The 18143-nt window shown below is 45.4% G+C and overlaps 1 protein-coding gene across 1 annotated transcript; it reads right to left on the bottom strand.

Moving 5' to 3' along the window:
* Window positions 1-6779: 6779 nt before the first annotated feature.
* CACNG1 (calcium voltage-gated channel auxiliary subunit gamma 1) lies at window positions 6780-17693 on the bottom strand. The gene is made up of 4 exons (XM_082774575.1): window positions 17352-17693; window positions 10685-10759; window positions 8540-8677; window positions 6780-7782 (listed from the first exon to the last, which is right to left on the bottom strand). The coding sequence occupies exons 1-4, from the start codon at window positions 17590-17592 to the stop codon at window positions 7556-7558; spliced, it is 681 nt and encodes a 226-aa protein (XP_082630701.1). The 5' UTR covers window positions 17593-17693; the 3' UTR covers window positions 6780-7555.
* Between the last annotated feature and the right edge of the window lie 450 nt (window positions 17694-18143).

The following is an 18143-nucleotide window of genomic DNA, read 5'->3' as shown; positions in this document are numbered from 1 at the left end:
ATTCCTCCACTTATTAACATACAAAAATAAAAATTTATAGGCTGTGGGGGGTGATTTCAGATTTTACAGCTGTCCGTGGGACACCTTACAAATTAGCAGTGTCTGCTGCTGTACTCAATCAGATTTTTGCTCTGGTTACAATCATTATTTTTTTTTTGCATTTGACTTCGTGTTCTAAGTCAAGGGTCTTTACATAATGGGGCTGATTTAAACTCAGTACACTGCAGAGGTTTGCATATATATATATATTTTATTATAAACCTTTGGTTCATGATTCAGAAATGTATCTGATTTTTTTTTTCTGTAAAGAAAAAGCAAGCATAATTTGTTAATTTATTTCCTAATGTCTATACCAAACAGAAGATGCTGGGGGAGGGGAAAGCCCCTGCCAAGTTATGGTTAGCACTTCAGCACGTGGCATCAAATAAAGAAGACCCAAAATGAGTAGAGGCCAAATTCTACAGCCTTGGGGTTTTTGCCAAGCTGAAGATTTCAGGAATAGGTCCATGGGAAATTCCCTTGTGAGGGCCGGGCATGTGCTCTGTATATGTTAGCCTCAGACGTTTTATTTCAGTGGAGCTTTGCTGGTTCTCCACTGAGCACCTGGCACTGCTCTGAGAGAAGAAAAATCTGTGTGCCTGAATGTTATAGTCTGTGAGGAGCTCTTGGTAAGATGTGCAAGACTATGACAAAAGACTAGGTAGGGTTCAAATGCACTTCACTTCGCCGAGTTGGCATTGTAATTTCAGGGGTTTCAAAATCACTCATTTATATGGAGCAGTCTTTTGATTCTGTTCACCATATTTGAATATTAAACTAATAAACATCACTTGTTAATTTACTGCTATCTGTGAATTAGTTAAGGGGGAGATGGCTGCATCTCACCACATTCTATTCTGTTTCGCACTGGCATTTTATCTATGCTGAAAATACTATAAAAATACTTTTTCTTATGCTTCCAATTCTTTAACCTCTTGAAAGTCCCCTCAGGTTTTGGTTACAGATTTTTGTAAGTACTCTCCCCCAGGAGTTTGGGGAGGGTATGGTGGAGATCTTCGAACGATCAGCTTTGGATATATACAGAATGAATCCATAGTATTTCTTGAAGTTAATATGCTTCTGGAGAAAAAAAAAACACACACGTTTTTGGAAATGTTTTTTCTAGCCCTCATGTCATGTATATAACCCTTTCGTTTTTAAAGTAAATTGCTCGGTTTTTATTGGAGTCATAGTTGTTTAAAAAACAAACAACAACAACAACAAAACTGTATTGTAAACTGTTTTAGGGTTTAATCAAACTTATAAAAAATCAAATTAAGCCCATTAAGGTGGCTCCAGTGGGCATGGACTCAGGCTGCGCTGTAAATATGCAGCTGTTGCAATTACAGTAAAAATTTAAAAATATGGGTGTAGTTTCTCAGTTCGTGTACAGTATCTCAACTTAAAGGAAATGAGTCTTGGACATTTACACTGAGTACTTGGCTTCTTGACTTTTTTTTTTTTTATAACTGAAATGTCGTATTTAAAAGTACAATACATGCCGAATCTCATGCTCCTTGTCCAGGAATAAACATCCACTGTTTTCTGTGGAAAATATAAATGACTTTGTCCAGACCTAAATTTAGAAAGCTTGTATTTACTAGCAAAAGGCTCTGGTTTTATTCAGTTTAATTTCATTTTTTCATGAGGAAGATCTGAATGCCTCATGGGAGCTTGTCAGTGTGATTCTAGGAACTAATAAAAAATTCAGATTTTTTAAAAATTTGAACTTTTTTTAATACAGCTTCTGCCCTTTTAAAAGCTACTTAATTAATGGAATTGGTAGATGTTTCCCATGTACATTTGAAGAGTGAACTCATAAAATAGCTTTAAACTTGGTCTTGGTAAGTCAGAAAAAGAAACTGGAAGAGATCCTGCTCCCAGCTCACTTCCATTAGGGCAGAGGTCACTTGGAGCTGGATTCTGAAGCAGTGTTTATACTTCTTGAAGGTATAGGACTTTTGTTTGATGTCTTGAGTAAATTTCATTATGGCGTCAGATATGGATGTGCTAGTCCATGGCTTGTCTTTTTTCTTGCCTGCAGTTGTCATGTTTCTGAAAAGAGCTTTTCTGCTGCTGAAGTCTCAGGTAGAGCTTTCTTGGTATGTTCCTGTCTCCCTTCATTAGTTCTCTGGCTCCCATAGGTTCTTCTGTTGCGTGCCAGTCCCTCTGCTCTGTGGGACACTCAGGTGCCGTTGATCCACCTGGAGATGTGTTCTCAAGCATATCCACAGTATCAAGATAAGTGTGTCACAGGGATATATCCCCTCTCCATTCTGTCTGGCATAAATCTTTACAGTGTTTAGCAGCTACTCACATACCATCCTTAAGTGTTTCACAATACAACTAATAAATATCTCTTATGCATAAAAGCTGGCTAGTTAGAACCAGAGCCCTTTCATCCATATTTTCTCCTTGAAGTTGACATCTAGTATATTTTGTATCATTATATTTAATTGTATGGACTATGGCACTACTGACCCATAACAGCATGTGACTATTTCCACTGACCTTACAACCCCCTTGAGTAATATTCCCTACTTTGATTAATTAATATTTTGTTCCCAGATTTGTCAAGTTCAGCTGTTTTTCTGCAGAGAATATGCACTATAAGCAGTTCTTTTGCTGTCTGTATAATACCTCTACTGTAAGTAGCACTGAGAGCAGTGTTTGACCAGACAGAATTTTTTTTAGAGTGAAGCATATCAGAATCTGCACATTTCCAAAGCAATAAGCTCATAATGCTTCCTGCTCTACACATATCATCATTCAACTCACTTCATTTGTTTTGTTTAAGTTTCTAGTTTTCCTAGAAAAACTGTGGACAATTAACTTGTCAAGTTGGCTGGTGATGATCTATGGTGCCTACAAAAAAGATTGTACATCATATTCCTTAACGTGAAATATGGGCCATTTCTGCTGGGATAGCAATATTTGCTCAAGCATCTTTTTATTTGGTTGTGTCAGGAACCAAGGACTGAGTCACACAGTTCTTTTCCGTCATTCAAGAAGAGTAAAAGGATTCACAGCAATTGTGGTAGGAATGTCAGCTGGGTGCGGGGTTTGTGGCAACTGTAGTTGATATATGTTGAAAAGTTTTTACTTCAATTGAGGTCAGTGCATGCTTAAAAAGCTCTAATCTGAATTAGCCAGAACTAGGCAAAAGATGTTGTTAGACCATTTCCCATAAGATTTGCTGTCTCCCGATGGGCAAATACACCAGAGACCTGCTGTAAGAAGCAATAGTTTCTTTGGAGCCAGAACACATATTAAACGTAACAAACTAAGAACATTTTTGTCCTATGTGTTGGTCAAAATCAAGCTGTGATGTTCTTTTCTTGCCCCTTGGTGATGATGGAAAAGAGAAATAATTTGAACAGATGCATTTAAAATAGATCCTGTTGCTGTGTGTGTAGTTCATGGGACAGAGCAGCCTAATATTCCAGCATTTGTTATAAAAGCAATGTAACATTCACCATGGGAAACTAACATCCCTTTTAGATGAAGTTTATAATGAGGTTTAGGTTTAGTCTATAAACAGTTTCTGCACGTTGGTCAGGTTTCTGGCATGCAAATGTCTGACTGCATACTGGATTGAACCCAAGAATTAGCTTGGTGCTAATCTCCAGGTCCTTCCCTGGATCTGGCAGGGCGCAGCCCTGCAAGCAGCCCCCTGCTTATGGCGATGACTTCTTGTGTCGGGTATGTTCCTCAAGAGCGATCAAGCCCAGCAGAAGGTGCCCTTCTGCAGCAGGGCCGAGGCTGCGGATCTCATTGCAGGGCTGGGGGCAGAAATTCTCAGCTCATGGGGACTGTCTGGAAATAATTTCCACAACTGGGAGAGAAAAGAAGCGATGATCACAAGGAAGTGGCAAACACTGTATAGGTTGGTGCTTTTCAGACATGGACTGCGGGAGGGTTTTGAACCAAGGCCTCTGCCTGCCCCCTGTCCTGTGGGCTGGGGGCCTGGGGAAGGCTCCGTTGGCCTGCGCTAGGCCGCTCGCCTGATCTGTGCTGCTCTGAGAGCGCAGCTGGCTGCTTGCTAAACAGGCGCTTTCCTTCGTCAGGGGTGTTAGTCTGGCACCTTTTCTGCACGTTATTCACACAACACAGTGCTTAAAAACAAAAGAAGCAGATTCTGAGCCTTGCGCCTACAGCAAACATTGCCCTTACACAAACAAAAATCTTCCTGACTTCCATCGTGCTGACTCTCAAGTTTACCACTTGGGCTCTGTGATGGGCAGATCCGAGAAGCCAAAATCTCTGCTGTGTCACGTGAGGAGCAGGGGGCAGGCAGCGATGGTGGTTTTATGAGTGGCAAATGGCCAGTTCCCAAGTGACCCATGACCATGTCAGGGCCAGTGCTCAGGCTTTGGTGGTGGCTGGTGCTAGTCACTGGGTTTGTGAGGTGTTTTCTCTCTCCCTTTCTCTGTCATGCCGGCCGCTGCCTCCCTTGGCTTTGGGGTGCCATCACAGGTCCCTTGCCAAGTGTTCAGCAGCTGGGTTCTCATCCCCTTTCCACTGGGATAACTCCCTGAAGCAAGGATATTTCTTTTGTGGTTTCCTCCTACATTTGCGAAGCTCTGTTGGCCCTGCTCTTTGAAAATGCAGACTTGTTACAGCTCCTCCTCCACCCAAAATTTTTATTCTTTTTCTCTGTATGAAGGCCAATTACTTTTATTAACTCTCTTGAAACACATTATCAGCTCTGTGGCAGAGAGATTTGGATATGGCAGAACAAACCTGCTGTAAGAGCAGTGCCTTCCCTGCTGTGAATACCAATGACCAATTTAATGGACGAGTCCCTCAGCCACATTTCTTAATATCTGGAAAAGGAAAATGAAGTCATCCACACGCTCCTCAGTCTTGCTGGAACCATACTGAAATAGTGAATGATCAAAAACCCTCTTAACTTACAGCAGACAGAAAATAAAGCTTAGTGAGTTTAAGAGCTTCAGGAAGGCATCTAGCTCAGCTGCCAGCATTGCTGTCTGTGGGTGTAAGCTCTCGCTGCTAGGAGCTGTGTATTTTCTCCGACCCAGGGGTAAAATGAGCACTGAGGGGCTGTCGAACCTCTGAATCCAGACCAGCACTCAGTGGGAATCTTTCCATTGCCCTCACTGGTGCTTGAATGAAGTGTTTCAGCCCTGGAATGAAGGGACACACATGGGGAAGGTGAGACCTTGCAGGCTCTGTTTATCTGAAATATGTGTGTTCTTGCTGATGACTATTAAACATAACTGGTCACATCTTTGGGAGAAGTATACAGCTCCTTGCAACACATTGGTCCGTCAGGATAAGAAACCATCCAGAAATTACTTTGTCACTGAAGCAGCATTGCAATAAGCAGCTGATGCATGGGAAAAGGGGGGGACAAAGGGCCTCCATGGGGCAGGAGGGACGCTACCAGTCCATGTGGGGTGATGAAGCTCAGACCCATATCACCAGACCTCAATTATTTCAACCCATTGCATCTAAGTTAAGGTTGTTTTGCTGGTGATGGCTGAGCTGGGGATGCCTTTGTGTCTGCCAACTGCTTTGCTTATATTAATCTGACGTTGTGTATTTGGATATCCCAACCCGGGTCAGCCAGCGCGGGAGGTGATCCAACTTGCTTTTCTGTTGTGGTAGCATGTAAAGGATCTCCCTAGAAACTGGTCTCTGTCTTCCTGTACAATGAAAGTGCAGTTTAGGCATGTCAGCTCTGTACCAAAAATAGGATTTCAAAACCGTTTAGCATTTCACTGTGGTGCAGTGACAACTTGAAGACCTGCACCTGTCTGTCTTTATGAGAGACAGAGGCAGAATTCTCCAGCTTGCACCCAGATATGAACACCAAGGAGTGCTTTAGCCCAAAACTTTATAATATGCACATTATTTGTAGTGCCTCTTAACTTCAAAGAGCTTGAAAAATACTCACGCAACTTCACAAATGGCTTGTATTCTCGCTGACACTTCCTTGATGGGAAAACTGAGATGTGCCTGAGGCTGGCTGGCTGCAGTGGAGCCAGGGGCTCACAGCAGGGCCAGCCCCTCACACCAGCTCCAGATTGCTGTGCAATTTCTCAAAATGCTGGCATGCAACATGATTTCAGATCTATAGAAAACGGCCAGAAAATTTCTGTTCTGATTTCTGCCTTTTTTTTTTCTCTTCAGAATTGAGGACAGTTAATTGCAGAGGGAAAGAACGCTTCGGTTTCCTTTCCTCCTGCTTTTTAAATTATCTGGTAAAAAAAAAAAAAAAAAAAAAAAGCAAATACTTTTTCCTACTTGAGGCGGAAAAAAAAAAAGGAGAAAATGCTGAACAGTTTCTAAAAACTGAACTGCAAACAACCAAAAGCTACGGATGCCTCTCAGGCTGGGCTGGAGGGGCCAGGTGGGTGTATGGGGCTCTGCAGCATGGGCAGCACCACTCGCCCGCGATGCCTCAGGCAGGCATTTCAAGTGTGCATAAACAGCATTGCACTTCTGTAGTATTTTTGGGGCTGACTCTCCTGGTTCCTCTCTTTCTTGTCTGCTACTTTGCAGGATTTTTCTTTATATGTATTTTTATATACCTATGCAGCGAGCAAAGCACAGTATTCTTAATAAGCCTATTCACGAGGAAGAAATGAACGCTACATACAGTAAATACCATTGAGAATTACACTTAATACTGGACCCAGCAGAAATTGATGGGCCAGATGATTCATCCATCAAAATCATTTTCCAGAAAATCATGCTACCAGAAGATTGTGCTTTTTATTAAAGGAAAATATCATTCTTAATTTTTAGTATGTCTTGGCTTTGCCATCAAAGTTAAACAGAAATTGCATTTTTTTTTTTTTTTTGGTGCTTAATTCAACAGAATGGAGCTGCAGGGTGTAAATCAGTAGGTTAAATGTTTATTCCAATGCTAGGCAAAGTCTTTTTTTTTTTTTTTTTTTAATTATTATTTTATTTTAACAGTTTCGTAGAACAGCATAAGGTTCTCCAATAGATTTAGGTGGTGAGCTAACCCTTCTCAGGAGGCAGAGGAGTATGGCACAGATGGGAGATGGACTCCCACGGAGCTGAAATTTCTCACGGAGTGTCTGAACAAGTGAGGAGTAAAGGCTTGGTATCCCTTAAGCTTTTCAACTCTAACTACACTGCACTCCCCAAGAACGCTGTCTCCTCTGCAGCACGAGTTGTCTCACGTGCACTTTTTCGCCCAGTTGCATTGGCACAAGGCATCCACAAATTGCAAATCGCCCCTCAGCCTCCAGCAGGGTGGAGGTGTAAAGAGAGCAGAGTGCTGTTCACCCACACTGGTGCTCTGAATGCTCTCTCTTCTTTCCTTAAAAAAAAAAAAAAAAAAAAAAAAAAAAAAAGCAAAACCACAAAAAAACAACAAAGCGAGAGTTATAATTGAAGATGCCTTGTTTCAATCATGACTTAGTTAATGGAGTGCACATTGTATAGTGAGATCAAGACATTTTAAAAAATATAAATTTTTTCAAAACACTCTCTGGCTTTTCCCACGGGTTGGGGAACATCAGTGCTCTGGTTCTGCATCCATGCAGGTCTCCCAGGGGTTCTGGGGGAAGCGAGGCAGCGCAATCAGGAGGAGGACAATTCCGAAGATGAAGAGCAGAACGAAGGAGGCACAGGCACAGGCAAAGGACCAGGAGTAACTGTACTCAATCCAGACTGTCTCCTTGCTGTCAATCATCCTTTTCACAGATTGTCTCATGACTTCAACGGAGATGATGATGCAGAGACCTGAAGGAAGATGAGAGCAGTGGGTTGAATAACCAGCTGTCAATTTTTCATCCTTAACCACCTCATCTGCCTCTTAGCATACAGGAATTGCAGTGAGATTCACAGGTGAGTCATTGACTCGAATGTTTGAAGGAACCAACGCCAGCAAGTACTCAGATCTCTGCTATAGCCTAGGCTACGTAAGTCAGCCGGTGACTTGTTGAGTGTTACCTTTTAGGAAGGCTTGGATGGGAAACTCAAAGTGATGAAGGAATAATTGCATTCCTCAGGGAGCTTTTCCAAAAGTAGAATAAAGGTTTTATTGAGGTGACAATTTGCACCTCTGTCTTTCAGTCACTGTGGCATGTCAAGGAAGTGATAGTTCATGTAAAAATGTGATCTTTGTATTTTTGGGAGACAGCTGCATATCTTGGGCCTGGATCAGCTGTTTCTTTGGTTTGAACCTTAATGTGTTATTGTGCTTAGACTAAATGAGATGGAATAGTGACTGCAGCCAGCACTGAATGTGTTAGAAATGCCCATTTTAAAAGTAGTTGGAGAAAATACAGACAGGCTGCTGGGTAAAGCTGAACAGGACATTTCCAGAACTCTTCAACTGGAGCTCCACATGGGGACTTGTAGTCTCACTGTAACAAGGAAAACAATGCCACTTTCCAGGCATTTTCAGAAGTGTCTCCATCCGCCCAGGGTTTAATTAAAAGTTTCTTGATATTGTACTATGAGCCGAGTGCAATTAAGTGAGCAGTGACCCTTGTACCTGCAAAGGTGTAGAACATGGATGCTGGCTTCAGCAGGTAGTCCCTCTTCTTCTGGAAGGATAAGAGGACGCAGATTGTTCCAATGATGGCAAAGCCAACACTGAAGATGGCAATGGCTGCAGCTGAAATGCTGTATTCTGCCAAAGCAAAGGAAACACAAAAAAATTGTGAATGTCTGCAGATTTTGAGCATGTTCCCATCAATGGTGCGACTTTACAGAAGGTCACTCAGAGAAAAATGTGTCCTGATGCTACAGAAAGGGGACTCTGACAAATCCAGTATTTCCCTAAAATAAAAGCAGGGGGAAGTATTGGCCATGTATCTTTGGAATGCAAAGGACATAAAAACAGAAGAGGGGAAAATCATTTTATTAACACTTACTGAAAGACCAAATGGCACCTGTGTTAGCCTGAAGAAGCTCTGGACTGGAGCCATTTTAGCTCTGCTTCATGGATGTTATTGCTGAAGGCTTCTGGGCTCCACGCTCTCATTTCTTCCATCACTCCACACTCTGCTCTCAGAGTAAATAAGCAGCTCTGTGCTATTTTTGTGCTAGGTCTGTACTGCAGGGCCTCAACAAGGCCCCTGTGCACGGTGCTGATGCTGTACCAGTGCAGGACATTTGTGTGCTCCAGAGGGCTCAAAATCTGAGCAGGCAACTGAGGCAGGAGGCCGGAGGTGAACTGTTTGCACAGCCTCTTTATTTTTATTTTTTTAATATATTGTCTTTAAGAAAAAGAATTCCAGCTCTATGAAAACTCAGCTTCTTCAAGGCATAGGATTAAACCCTCCATAAAATATTCTGCTTTTTTGCTAAACTAGCTAAGATGCACAGTAGACACTTCACCCAGCCGAGGCACAGTTCAGTGCCTGGACGGAAGGGAAGAATCACTAATTAAATAATTCAGGCCTTCATTTACATATTTCATTCGTTTTCATATCAGTTTAAGATTTAGCACATGTAGCCATGCATGAATATCACAATATCTAATGATATTTGCCTTTCAGCCCATTTAAAAAAATGTGTCTTCCAGGCAAAATCATGAAGAATCTTTTTGCCTGTTACTAATTAGCTCCCATCAAAATGGAGCTATTTCTGTGAAAGGGAAAGCATATCACTCTTTGTTCTCTCTGCTTTTCATACCACTATTTTACTATAATTTCTTTGATGTTTCTCTTTTTGGTTTTCTTTACTATGTGCTAGAACTGCCCAAAACAGTTAGCTTCAATGTAAAATCATTTGCTGTAGCTTAAGCTTTTTCTTTCACTCTTAAGAAAAAAAGTTCTTCCTGATGTTTTTTTTTCCTGAAATAACAAGGAAGGCATCAGATATGTCTTTAAGATCAGATGGCTGGACCTAATAGTATATCAATAAACAAGAGCAGGTAGCTCAGGTATATGCTCTTCTATTAATGCAAAATTCCCAGTCTTTCCTGTCTCAGGCAATTGCTTTTTTAGAAAAGCCGTGTGCAGGCTTTTCTACCATTATCATTTCTACTGGAAACAAAGCAGACTGGTTAATATGTGTAATGTAATCATCAGCTCCTTTACTCCACACTAAAATATGTTGTGTGGCAAAGTGGAAAGGAATTTCTTCTTAATGAGAGGGCAAGAATGAGAGCAGTGCATGCTGAATGCTAAAAATATTTGGCTTTATCAGGGACTTACTAGAAATGTGAAATTTGTCTGTGGAAGGCAGTTTTCAAAATCCATGCTGTGTAAACACCAACTATATGTCTTTATAGGATCTCTGTTCCTTCCTTCCATTGATCACTCTGGCTTTCACATGACTTTCATATAAAATCAATATCAAGCATAAAACTCCTAATGGTCTCCACAGAGCCTCTCTACTTCTTTTCAGGGTCAAGACTCTGCTTTGGGGTGAGGTTTATTTATTTAGATTTTATTAACCTCTTCTTCCTTCCATGGTAAAGTCTTGGAGTGTCACGGATAATGCTGATGTGATGTTAGTTTTATGCTGGCAAGACATTTTGCAGCGTTTGTGGTGGTGTCTGGTAGAAATTCCTCTACTGTTTTCAGTGGAGCCAGGATTGAGCCCTCATTTCAGGTTCCCCATCATCTTACATCTTATGTGCACCTCAGTTCGTGCAATGGCAGGAAAAAGTTTTCAGGATGATTCTTACCTTTCTGGGTGGTTACTTCAAATATCTCCGAGCTCTCTCCTGGAGTAAAGTGCTTGAAGTAGGAGCAGGTTTGTTCTGAAAGAGAAAAGGAAATTTAATTTTGTGCACTTGGGAACCTTTGATAAAATGTAGTAAAATGGATTTTGCTTTTTATTAATATATCAGACTCATGGTGTTTTTAGGGTAAGGACTAATGGGATCTCATTTCTGCTGCAGATATCCAGCAAATACTTTTTTTAAGAGCAAGAATAGCAGCGGGAGACCGATCTCAAGGATTTGGGCCTTGATCTATCAGAACACTTCAGGAGGTGCTTAAATGGCCCTGACAGTTGTGCTTCCCCAGGTGTCCTCTTGGGAACATTTCCCACAAAAGAACGATGTGGAGTCAAGCTGCCAGTTTGACACCTTCCTCTAATACCTCCACTTTGCTTGACATGTTGTGTCAGTCATTCTGCTTCAGCTGAACCCCAACCCGCCAAGGCTGAGCGGAGGGGACGGTGACATGGAGAAATCCGAGCTGGCTCTGTTTTATTTGGGAGCAGACAAGTGGCACGTGCCTGCCAGGCAAGCCACTCTGGCACGGGCATGGCCTCTGCTGCCTCTTGTAAGCCTCTCCTTCCAAGAGCTTTGCACACTGATTGCTCTTCTATTTAAAGCATGAATTACAGATAATTTTTCTCATTCTTTCTTAGGCCATTACTCATCCCTGCCTCTCTGTGGCTGTGTTTCCTGGTGATGAGACCTGCCGTGCCTGCAGCAGAGCTGGCATCTCCTCTCGCCTCCCCTTGTCCCTGCCCTCCTGCTCCAGAGTGGCACTGGCCGTAGGAGGGTCACCGCTCCCGTGGTCAGCCTGGGCTCCAAACAGGGGGGGTGAAGTGTCCCCATCCACCTTCTCCCTCCCTCTCCTTCCCTTCTCCAACCTGTAGGCCCTGCATGGTAGCGACCTGTAGGGAGATATGCCCCAGTCAGCAGCCTGGGGCAGTTTGCTTTGTGGGGAGGGTCGCTATGGGGGGCCCAGAGGTGAGGATGCTGCAGTGTAGCAGAGCACGTGGTGTTTTACTGAAAGGGCTTTTTATGGCTGTCAAACCAAAAAGATAAAAGTTATCTGAAGCTGCAGACAAAAGGCAAGGGAAGGCCATACGAGTCAAGGGGAAAGAGGCTCTCACAAAATGTGGCTTCACCAAAGTTCGCTCCCATTAGAGCAGTCTGCTAAGTTAATTTGATGATAGTGGAGTTAGTGGGAACTTACTGGATTTTCCTCATCGGGACTTCATGTGAACACGCTGCTGGGTACATGGGGTGTTTATAGAGGAGTTGGAAGATGAACGGGGATTGAGGCAGTGGGATGGAGGCATGTTGGGTGGAAGCAAACTGGAAGCTGAGCCTCTCAACAGCATACATGGAATTTTGGGGTGGATGTAAACATGCAGGAGAAATACTATTTCAATTAGATGGATACAAGTAGAAGAACAAACTGTTATAATCTAGTCAAGAAAATCTTGAGGCTTTAAATTAGAAGAATGAAGCTTCTCGCTGGCTTTTGCTTTCTGCACCTGCTTTCTCGAATGAGACACAGGGCAGGACCAAAACGCTCAGCATATGGAACTCGGGCTGTTTTGAAAGACCTGGCATGGCAGGGCAGCTTGGGGCTGGGCATATAAAGTTCCATTGACTGGGGTGCCTTGGAGATACTCAAAAGCCATCTGGATGAGGTCCTGGCCAGCTTGGTCCAGGTGATCCCACTTAAGCTGGGATTGGGCCAGATGACCTCCAAAGGTCCCTTCTGACATCTGGGCTCCTGTCTCAGCCACACTGAAATGTGTTTCTGCATGTGCAGAGCCAGCTCTGCTTTCAGCATCCCAGTGGGATGGGGAAGGGTCTGGCCACCGCTTAGTGACTCGAAGCTTTGGCAGCAGCGGGGTGAGGATGAAGGATGTCCTCACTATTTATAACCTCTTTAATTGAAAACTTGGAGGGGTACGGGGCTGGGAGAACAGTTGCTCACAAGGAATTTGGCTGGAGCTGGGCAATCACAGAGTCACGCTGCACAGCGCCAGCTCTGATTGCACTATTCTGCCAAGCTGGGCTGCGGAGGGCCTGCTCAGCACCACCCAGCACCGCTCCCACACCCTCTGGTTTGACTCCCATGAGACGGGGATCATGCCAAGGTTGCATGAAATACCCACCCTGTGTGTGCAAGGGGCCACCGTTAACTCCAGCATCTCCTGTCTGTTAAATAACGGAGCTAGTGCTACCTTCCAGGAGGTGCTGGGAGGAAATCTGTGAGGACTCTGTGGTCCTGCCCAATGTCCCCTCTGTGCTGCCCCAGCACAGGCTGCAGCCGTGGGCCGATCCTGAGCAAAGCCCCTGGTGCAGGGTGTGCTGTGGGTCTCTGCCTGGAGGGCACAGAAAGCATCTGTTGTTTATTTACAGCATTAATTTCTCATGGCAAGAAGATACCAGAGCACTGTATGTTACCTGGTGGTTTTTTTTTTTTTTTTTTTTCTTTTTTTTTCTTCTGTCATGTAAATGGCAGATTTCAGAGTTACTGATTCAAGATTTACTTTCTCTTTCCCAGGAGACAGGGCAATTCTAAAGCAGTGTTTTTGGGCCCATTAGTGAAAGATTCTTCTGAGATGCTGCTGTCTACTTAATTTTAAAAGCTGACTTTTATTTCATCTGCAGCTTCTCCTTGCTGGAGACTATGTTAATGTTCAGCTCTGGCGTCTCCTGACCTGTTCTTTATTAACTCTGCAAATGACTGGAGGAAACGTAGTTGAACTCAGAGCTCAATATCTAAAATTGCAAATTTTGAGGCTCAGACCAGAGGCTGTATGGAGGCTGTGTGCCTCTGCCAGTGCCTGAGTGGTGCCTGTGGCTGAGTGTCCAGGTTGGTGACCTCAGTTTGGGGATCCTTTTCTTCCTGTGCTAAAAGGGAGTGAGGAGGGATGAAACTGAGACGCTTCATCTTGGATTGACTGTTTTGGCTTTTAATTAACTCCCTGAAAAGGCTGATGTCAAAGGAAGCCCCAAGCATGCTGATTATCCAAAGCCTGAGGTGAAGCCATCAATGACGGTGTGATGGGGGCTGCAGCATGTGTGGTCGTGGCAGGTGAACCAGTACAGCCCAGTCCACCCTCCAGTCTGCAAAGGCTCAGCAGAGGGGGGACACATGGAAATCTCTTTGAGAGAGAGAGACTGCCGGCAGAAGGAGCTGCCCCTGTGTTTGTGGCTGACAGCACAGCTCTGCAAAGGTGTGATCAATGTGGCTATCATGTAAGTGGGTTAGCTCTAGGGAAGGTGCTTTTGGAAAATGCATTTTTATGTGGGAAAATATAGCCAGATTGCTTTTGGTGAAGTGATATATTGTTTTCAGTTTAAAGACACTTTTGGTGCTCTGCTGAGCTGGGAATATCTATATCAACAAGGTTCCCTATTATTCAAGGCACTTCAGTCCCTCTCTGGTGCCATCATGAATTAGAGAAAAGCCCATTTGTGTCACAGCACATTTACATAATGGATAGGATTTAAAATAGGTTTTATAATGGATGAAAATTCTGTGGCGATCTTTGTTTCTCTCCACCCCTAATCGTATTCTCTCTGCCACGGGGTCACCTCCGTGTGCTGATGTGACCAACCCAGGAGCTTGGCAGCCATTGAGGCCGCGGTGAACTGCAGGGACACAACGTGTGCTGTATCACACACCGTCCTCCCCATTCCAGGTCACCTGCCCTTACAACCCTCCTGGCCCCTTCCCTTCAGATCCATCACTCCTGGATGACCACTGTGAAGGGGGAAACGGGACAATTCATCACCTTATTCATGCAGGGCCTGCCTCTCCCGCTGCTCTCCATGGGGCTGCACAGCACCTACTGTAGCCACAAGATGCAGCAGAAATGCACAGCACTGAACTACTGCTGAGCCTCATGCGAAGGACATGCTGAGAGCCCATGAGATGTTTGGGGCCTGCAGGGTTTCCAGGTGGCAACCACCACCCACCAGCATCAGAGTGACAGTCTGGGAAGGGGCTGGAGCCCACCTTGCTCCCGAATCTGAGATGGACACAAGCACTGTTGTGGATGGTGAGAAAATCCAGGATGAGCGATGCTTTTAATCTGAGGTCTCTACTTGTGGTAATCCTGGGGGCAGGACCTGCTGCTGTGCTTGGAGGAGGTGTCAAGGTGGGGACTGAGCAGCAGAGGGGGAGGCCCTGGGCTCTGAGCTGGCCAACAAGCCTGGGGAAGGGCTTTGAATCAGAGTTTGGGGGTAGTTTAACTTCATACCAGTCTTGCAAAGAGAGTTCCTTGTATGGACACAGGGAACAAGACAGCCCTGCTGATAGCCAGCTCTGTCTAGTACTTTTCCTCTCTGTCTCCATCTCCCTGAGCCCCTGTTCCCATACTTACAAGGTCCTCTTTAACCTGCCTGCAGAACACTTGGCTATAGAACATCCCTGCTGCTGCACAGGAGCACACGTTTTAGGACAACACTTACACTGGAGTGCCTGGCAGTGGATGCAAACCATGTCCCACTCAGTGGTAAAGTGCCCCAATGGGCCACTGACCACCGTATTTGTCTGAATTTTCCCAGTTTTAATGGCCATCCCCCTGGTCCTTTAATTTCTTACAGCAGGACACTGAACCCTTTCCAATTTGTCAGCATCCTCGCAAGAGCGCTGTAAAATTTAAAAGCTCTGCCTAAATCACAGATCTGCTTTGTGGACTGCAAGCCAATGCATCCTGCACATTTTGCACTGTGCTGAGCTCAAAACCTAATAAATAATGCTAATCGTGCCATCCATTTCCTTCTCAGGGAGTGACTGGTAAATGGTTATTAACGCAGTGATAAATTCTGATGTTTCTTTTCCAGTCCTGGCAGTGATGTCTGACTACATCTCACAATTTTCAGGAAAACAAATGTCCACATCTCCTTTGCTCCCTGGTGGTTCATTCACGTTTTCTTGACCGCTGCAGGTTTCACAGCCACGCTGTTTCCCTGCTGATATCTCTTCCCAGAAGTGTGAAATCAATCCAACACGTACCGTGCGGGCACGGTGGCATTTAGCAGCCCTGACCTGCAGGGACCAAGCCCTCCCCACCTCCCCACGTGGGGTTTTCCGCCTGAGCAGAATGGGAATTAAAACTATTCTATAACAGAGGTGAGAAAGCAATGCCCTTTCAAGCCTCAGATGCTTCTTATGACACAGGACACCATCTAACTTCCAAAATATCTTTAAAAACTGAGGAACCACACCAGCCTTTTTTGTGTGGGCTCAGCCTCTCCACAAGCAGCCGTTTGTTTGTGGTGCCCGGCAGAAAGGCAGTGCCGGGACGTGACCCATGCCAGTGAGAGCACATGCTGATGTCTGTCAAAGCCAGGAACTGCTTTCGTGCTGCCCTGGCCGCAAAGCTGCTTTTTGGAGACAGCTGGATATTTATGAGCTTTATATTTACCCTGCAGTTGTGCACTTTGGGTGTTTATCAACCAATTTCTATGATTTTCCTTTTGTGGGAGTTTTGCTCTCCGTGCGAGGAAAGGCAAAGATGTTTCCAGGCGCATAAGTACCTACGCGAGAGACATCAAGCACACGGATGACACACTCCCAAATTTGGTTAGAGGCAGCTCTGAATGCAGCAGCTGAGCTCCTCTCTCCAGAATACATAATTTGGCCAAATAGGTAAAGAATCGTGGTAACATTCAGCAAGCACAGGCAGCAAGGTTTTTCGCAGGAAATTTTCAAGCATGTGCTAACGTATATATTTTATTTCCAGCAGCGAGGCTAGCGTGAAGGCAATCCTGTTATTTCTGTTCTGGAAAGAGTCCAGTTCTCTATTAGCCTTCTAAAACAGCAGCGCGGCTCAGTCACGGATGGGGAATGTTGGTGCACGCGGTGTGAGCGGTGCTGACTTTGCGATCCGTGCACGTAGCGAGCTGTTTTTACCAGGGGAATGCCATCGGCTTCCCAGTAAGCAGCTGAGCCGCTCCCCATCGGCTGCTCTGGGAGATCATGGAGAAAGAAAGGGGTAGGGCCAGGCTGCCACCCCTGTGGGTCCGGGGTGCAGCAAGCTGATGAGGGATTGAAGCTCAGTGCGTGACTTTTTGGAAGTTGGCAACGCATCCAGCAGCTCCCTGTTCCTCCCTGCCCTGAGAAATGATTGTTATTGAAATAGCTCAGGGGCAACCTATTGCTGGCTGTGATCAGGCTTCGAGGATGCAGGGATCAGGAAACCCTAAGGACCCAGCTATGTCTGTTAGAGCCACTCCTGTAAATCCTCTTTCTGCTAAAGCTCTTGCTTGCTGCCATCAGCATGCCTGGGTGCTGTGATACCCACCACTGATATCAGTGAAATTTCCTCCATCCTGATTCCACTCTGATTTCCACCGTGTCTGATCCTTTTCCCCTTCTACCCTCCCCTGTCATTGCACAGGAGCCGATGACTCAAAGACGGCCACAGACATACGTGCAAGGCAGCACCACGCAGAGGTACAACGAGACGGAGGGAAGCGAGGTGCACCCGCAGCCCAGCACAAGAACACAGCAGCGTGCAGCCCGGTGCCAGACTGCGAGCTGCGGGGACACGGGACGTATTTGGTTCCGCCCCGTCCTGCAGCCTCCTAAGCAAAGCCTGGCGGGACGTCCCATGCATGGGTAGGGGGCTGTACGTACCTCCTGGCAGACTTATGGGCCCGCAGCCCTTCTCTTTGGGACCTTGCTGCTGCACATAAATCTGTTTTTTGCAGAGTCGCCATAGCCCGAAATGAGCCGCTTCGCAGGTGGTGTTGTAATTCTCCACTTTGGGGCTCAGCACGGCCCAGTGGTCAGTCACTACGGCTGCGAAGAGCAGCGAGACGCCCACCAGCAGCACGCAGAAGGTCAGCCGCACCTTCAGGGATTTGCTGTCGTCCATCCCTCCTCCGGCCAGGGCTCCTGGGACCACCACTCCCAGGCCGTGTCGCCGGGGCCGGGGCCGCTCTGCTCGCCCGCAGCAGCCCTGCGAGGGCTCCCGAAGTGCTGGCACGTCTGAGCCTTTGCAAATGTCAGCCCCAGCTGCTGGGCTGTGTCAGCCGCTCCAGCCAGGAGGCTATTAATGCACGTAACGAGGAAAGCTCAGCTTTCCGTCCCGTCCCGCGTTTGTTTTGGATTCCCACGACCAGGCGGGTGCTCCTTCAGAGTCGCTACCACTGCCGCTAAAAGGCTCTAATCTGCTGACTTGCAGCATGCCCAGAAATAGGCATTGATAGGATGATTAACTTTTCAGCTAGGTTCTAAAACATCTGTGTTTATAATAGCGTTGGGACTGAGTTCAGTCTGATCCTAAATAGCTTAATAACAGAGCCAGAGCCTACAAACCGCCTGCGCGCGCCTGCAGACTGTGGCCATTCCTGCATGGAGAGGTTCAGAGCTGGGAGTCTGCCTGGAGCTGAGCCACTGGCACAAGGGCAGAGCATAAAGAACGCG

The sequence above is a fragment of the Aythya marila genome (genome assembly GCF_965140915.1).
Source record: "Aythya marila genome assembly, chromosome: 18".
Classification (NCBI taxonomy): domain Eukaryota; kingdom Metazoa; phylum Chordata; class Aves; order Anseriformes; family Anatidae; genus Aythya; species Aythya marila.
The sequence above is the reverse complement of the archived record's forward strand: the minus strand, read 5'-3'. Positions and strand labels throughout refer to the sequence as shown.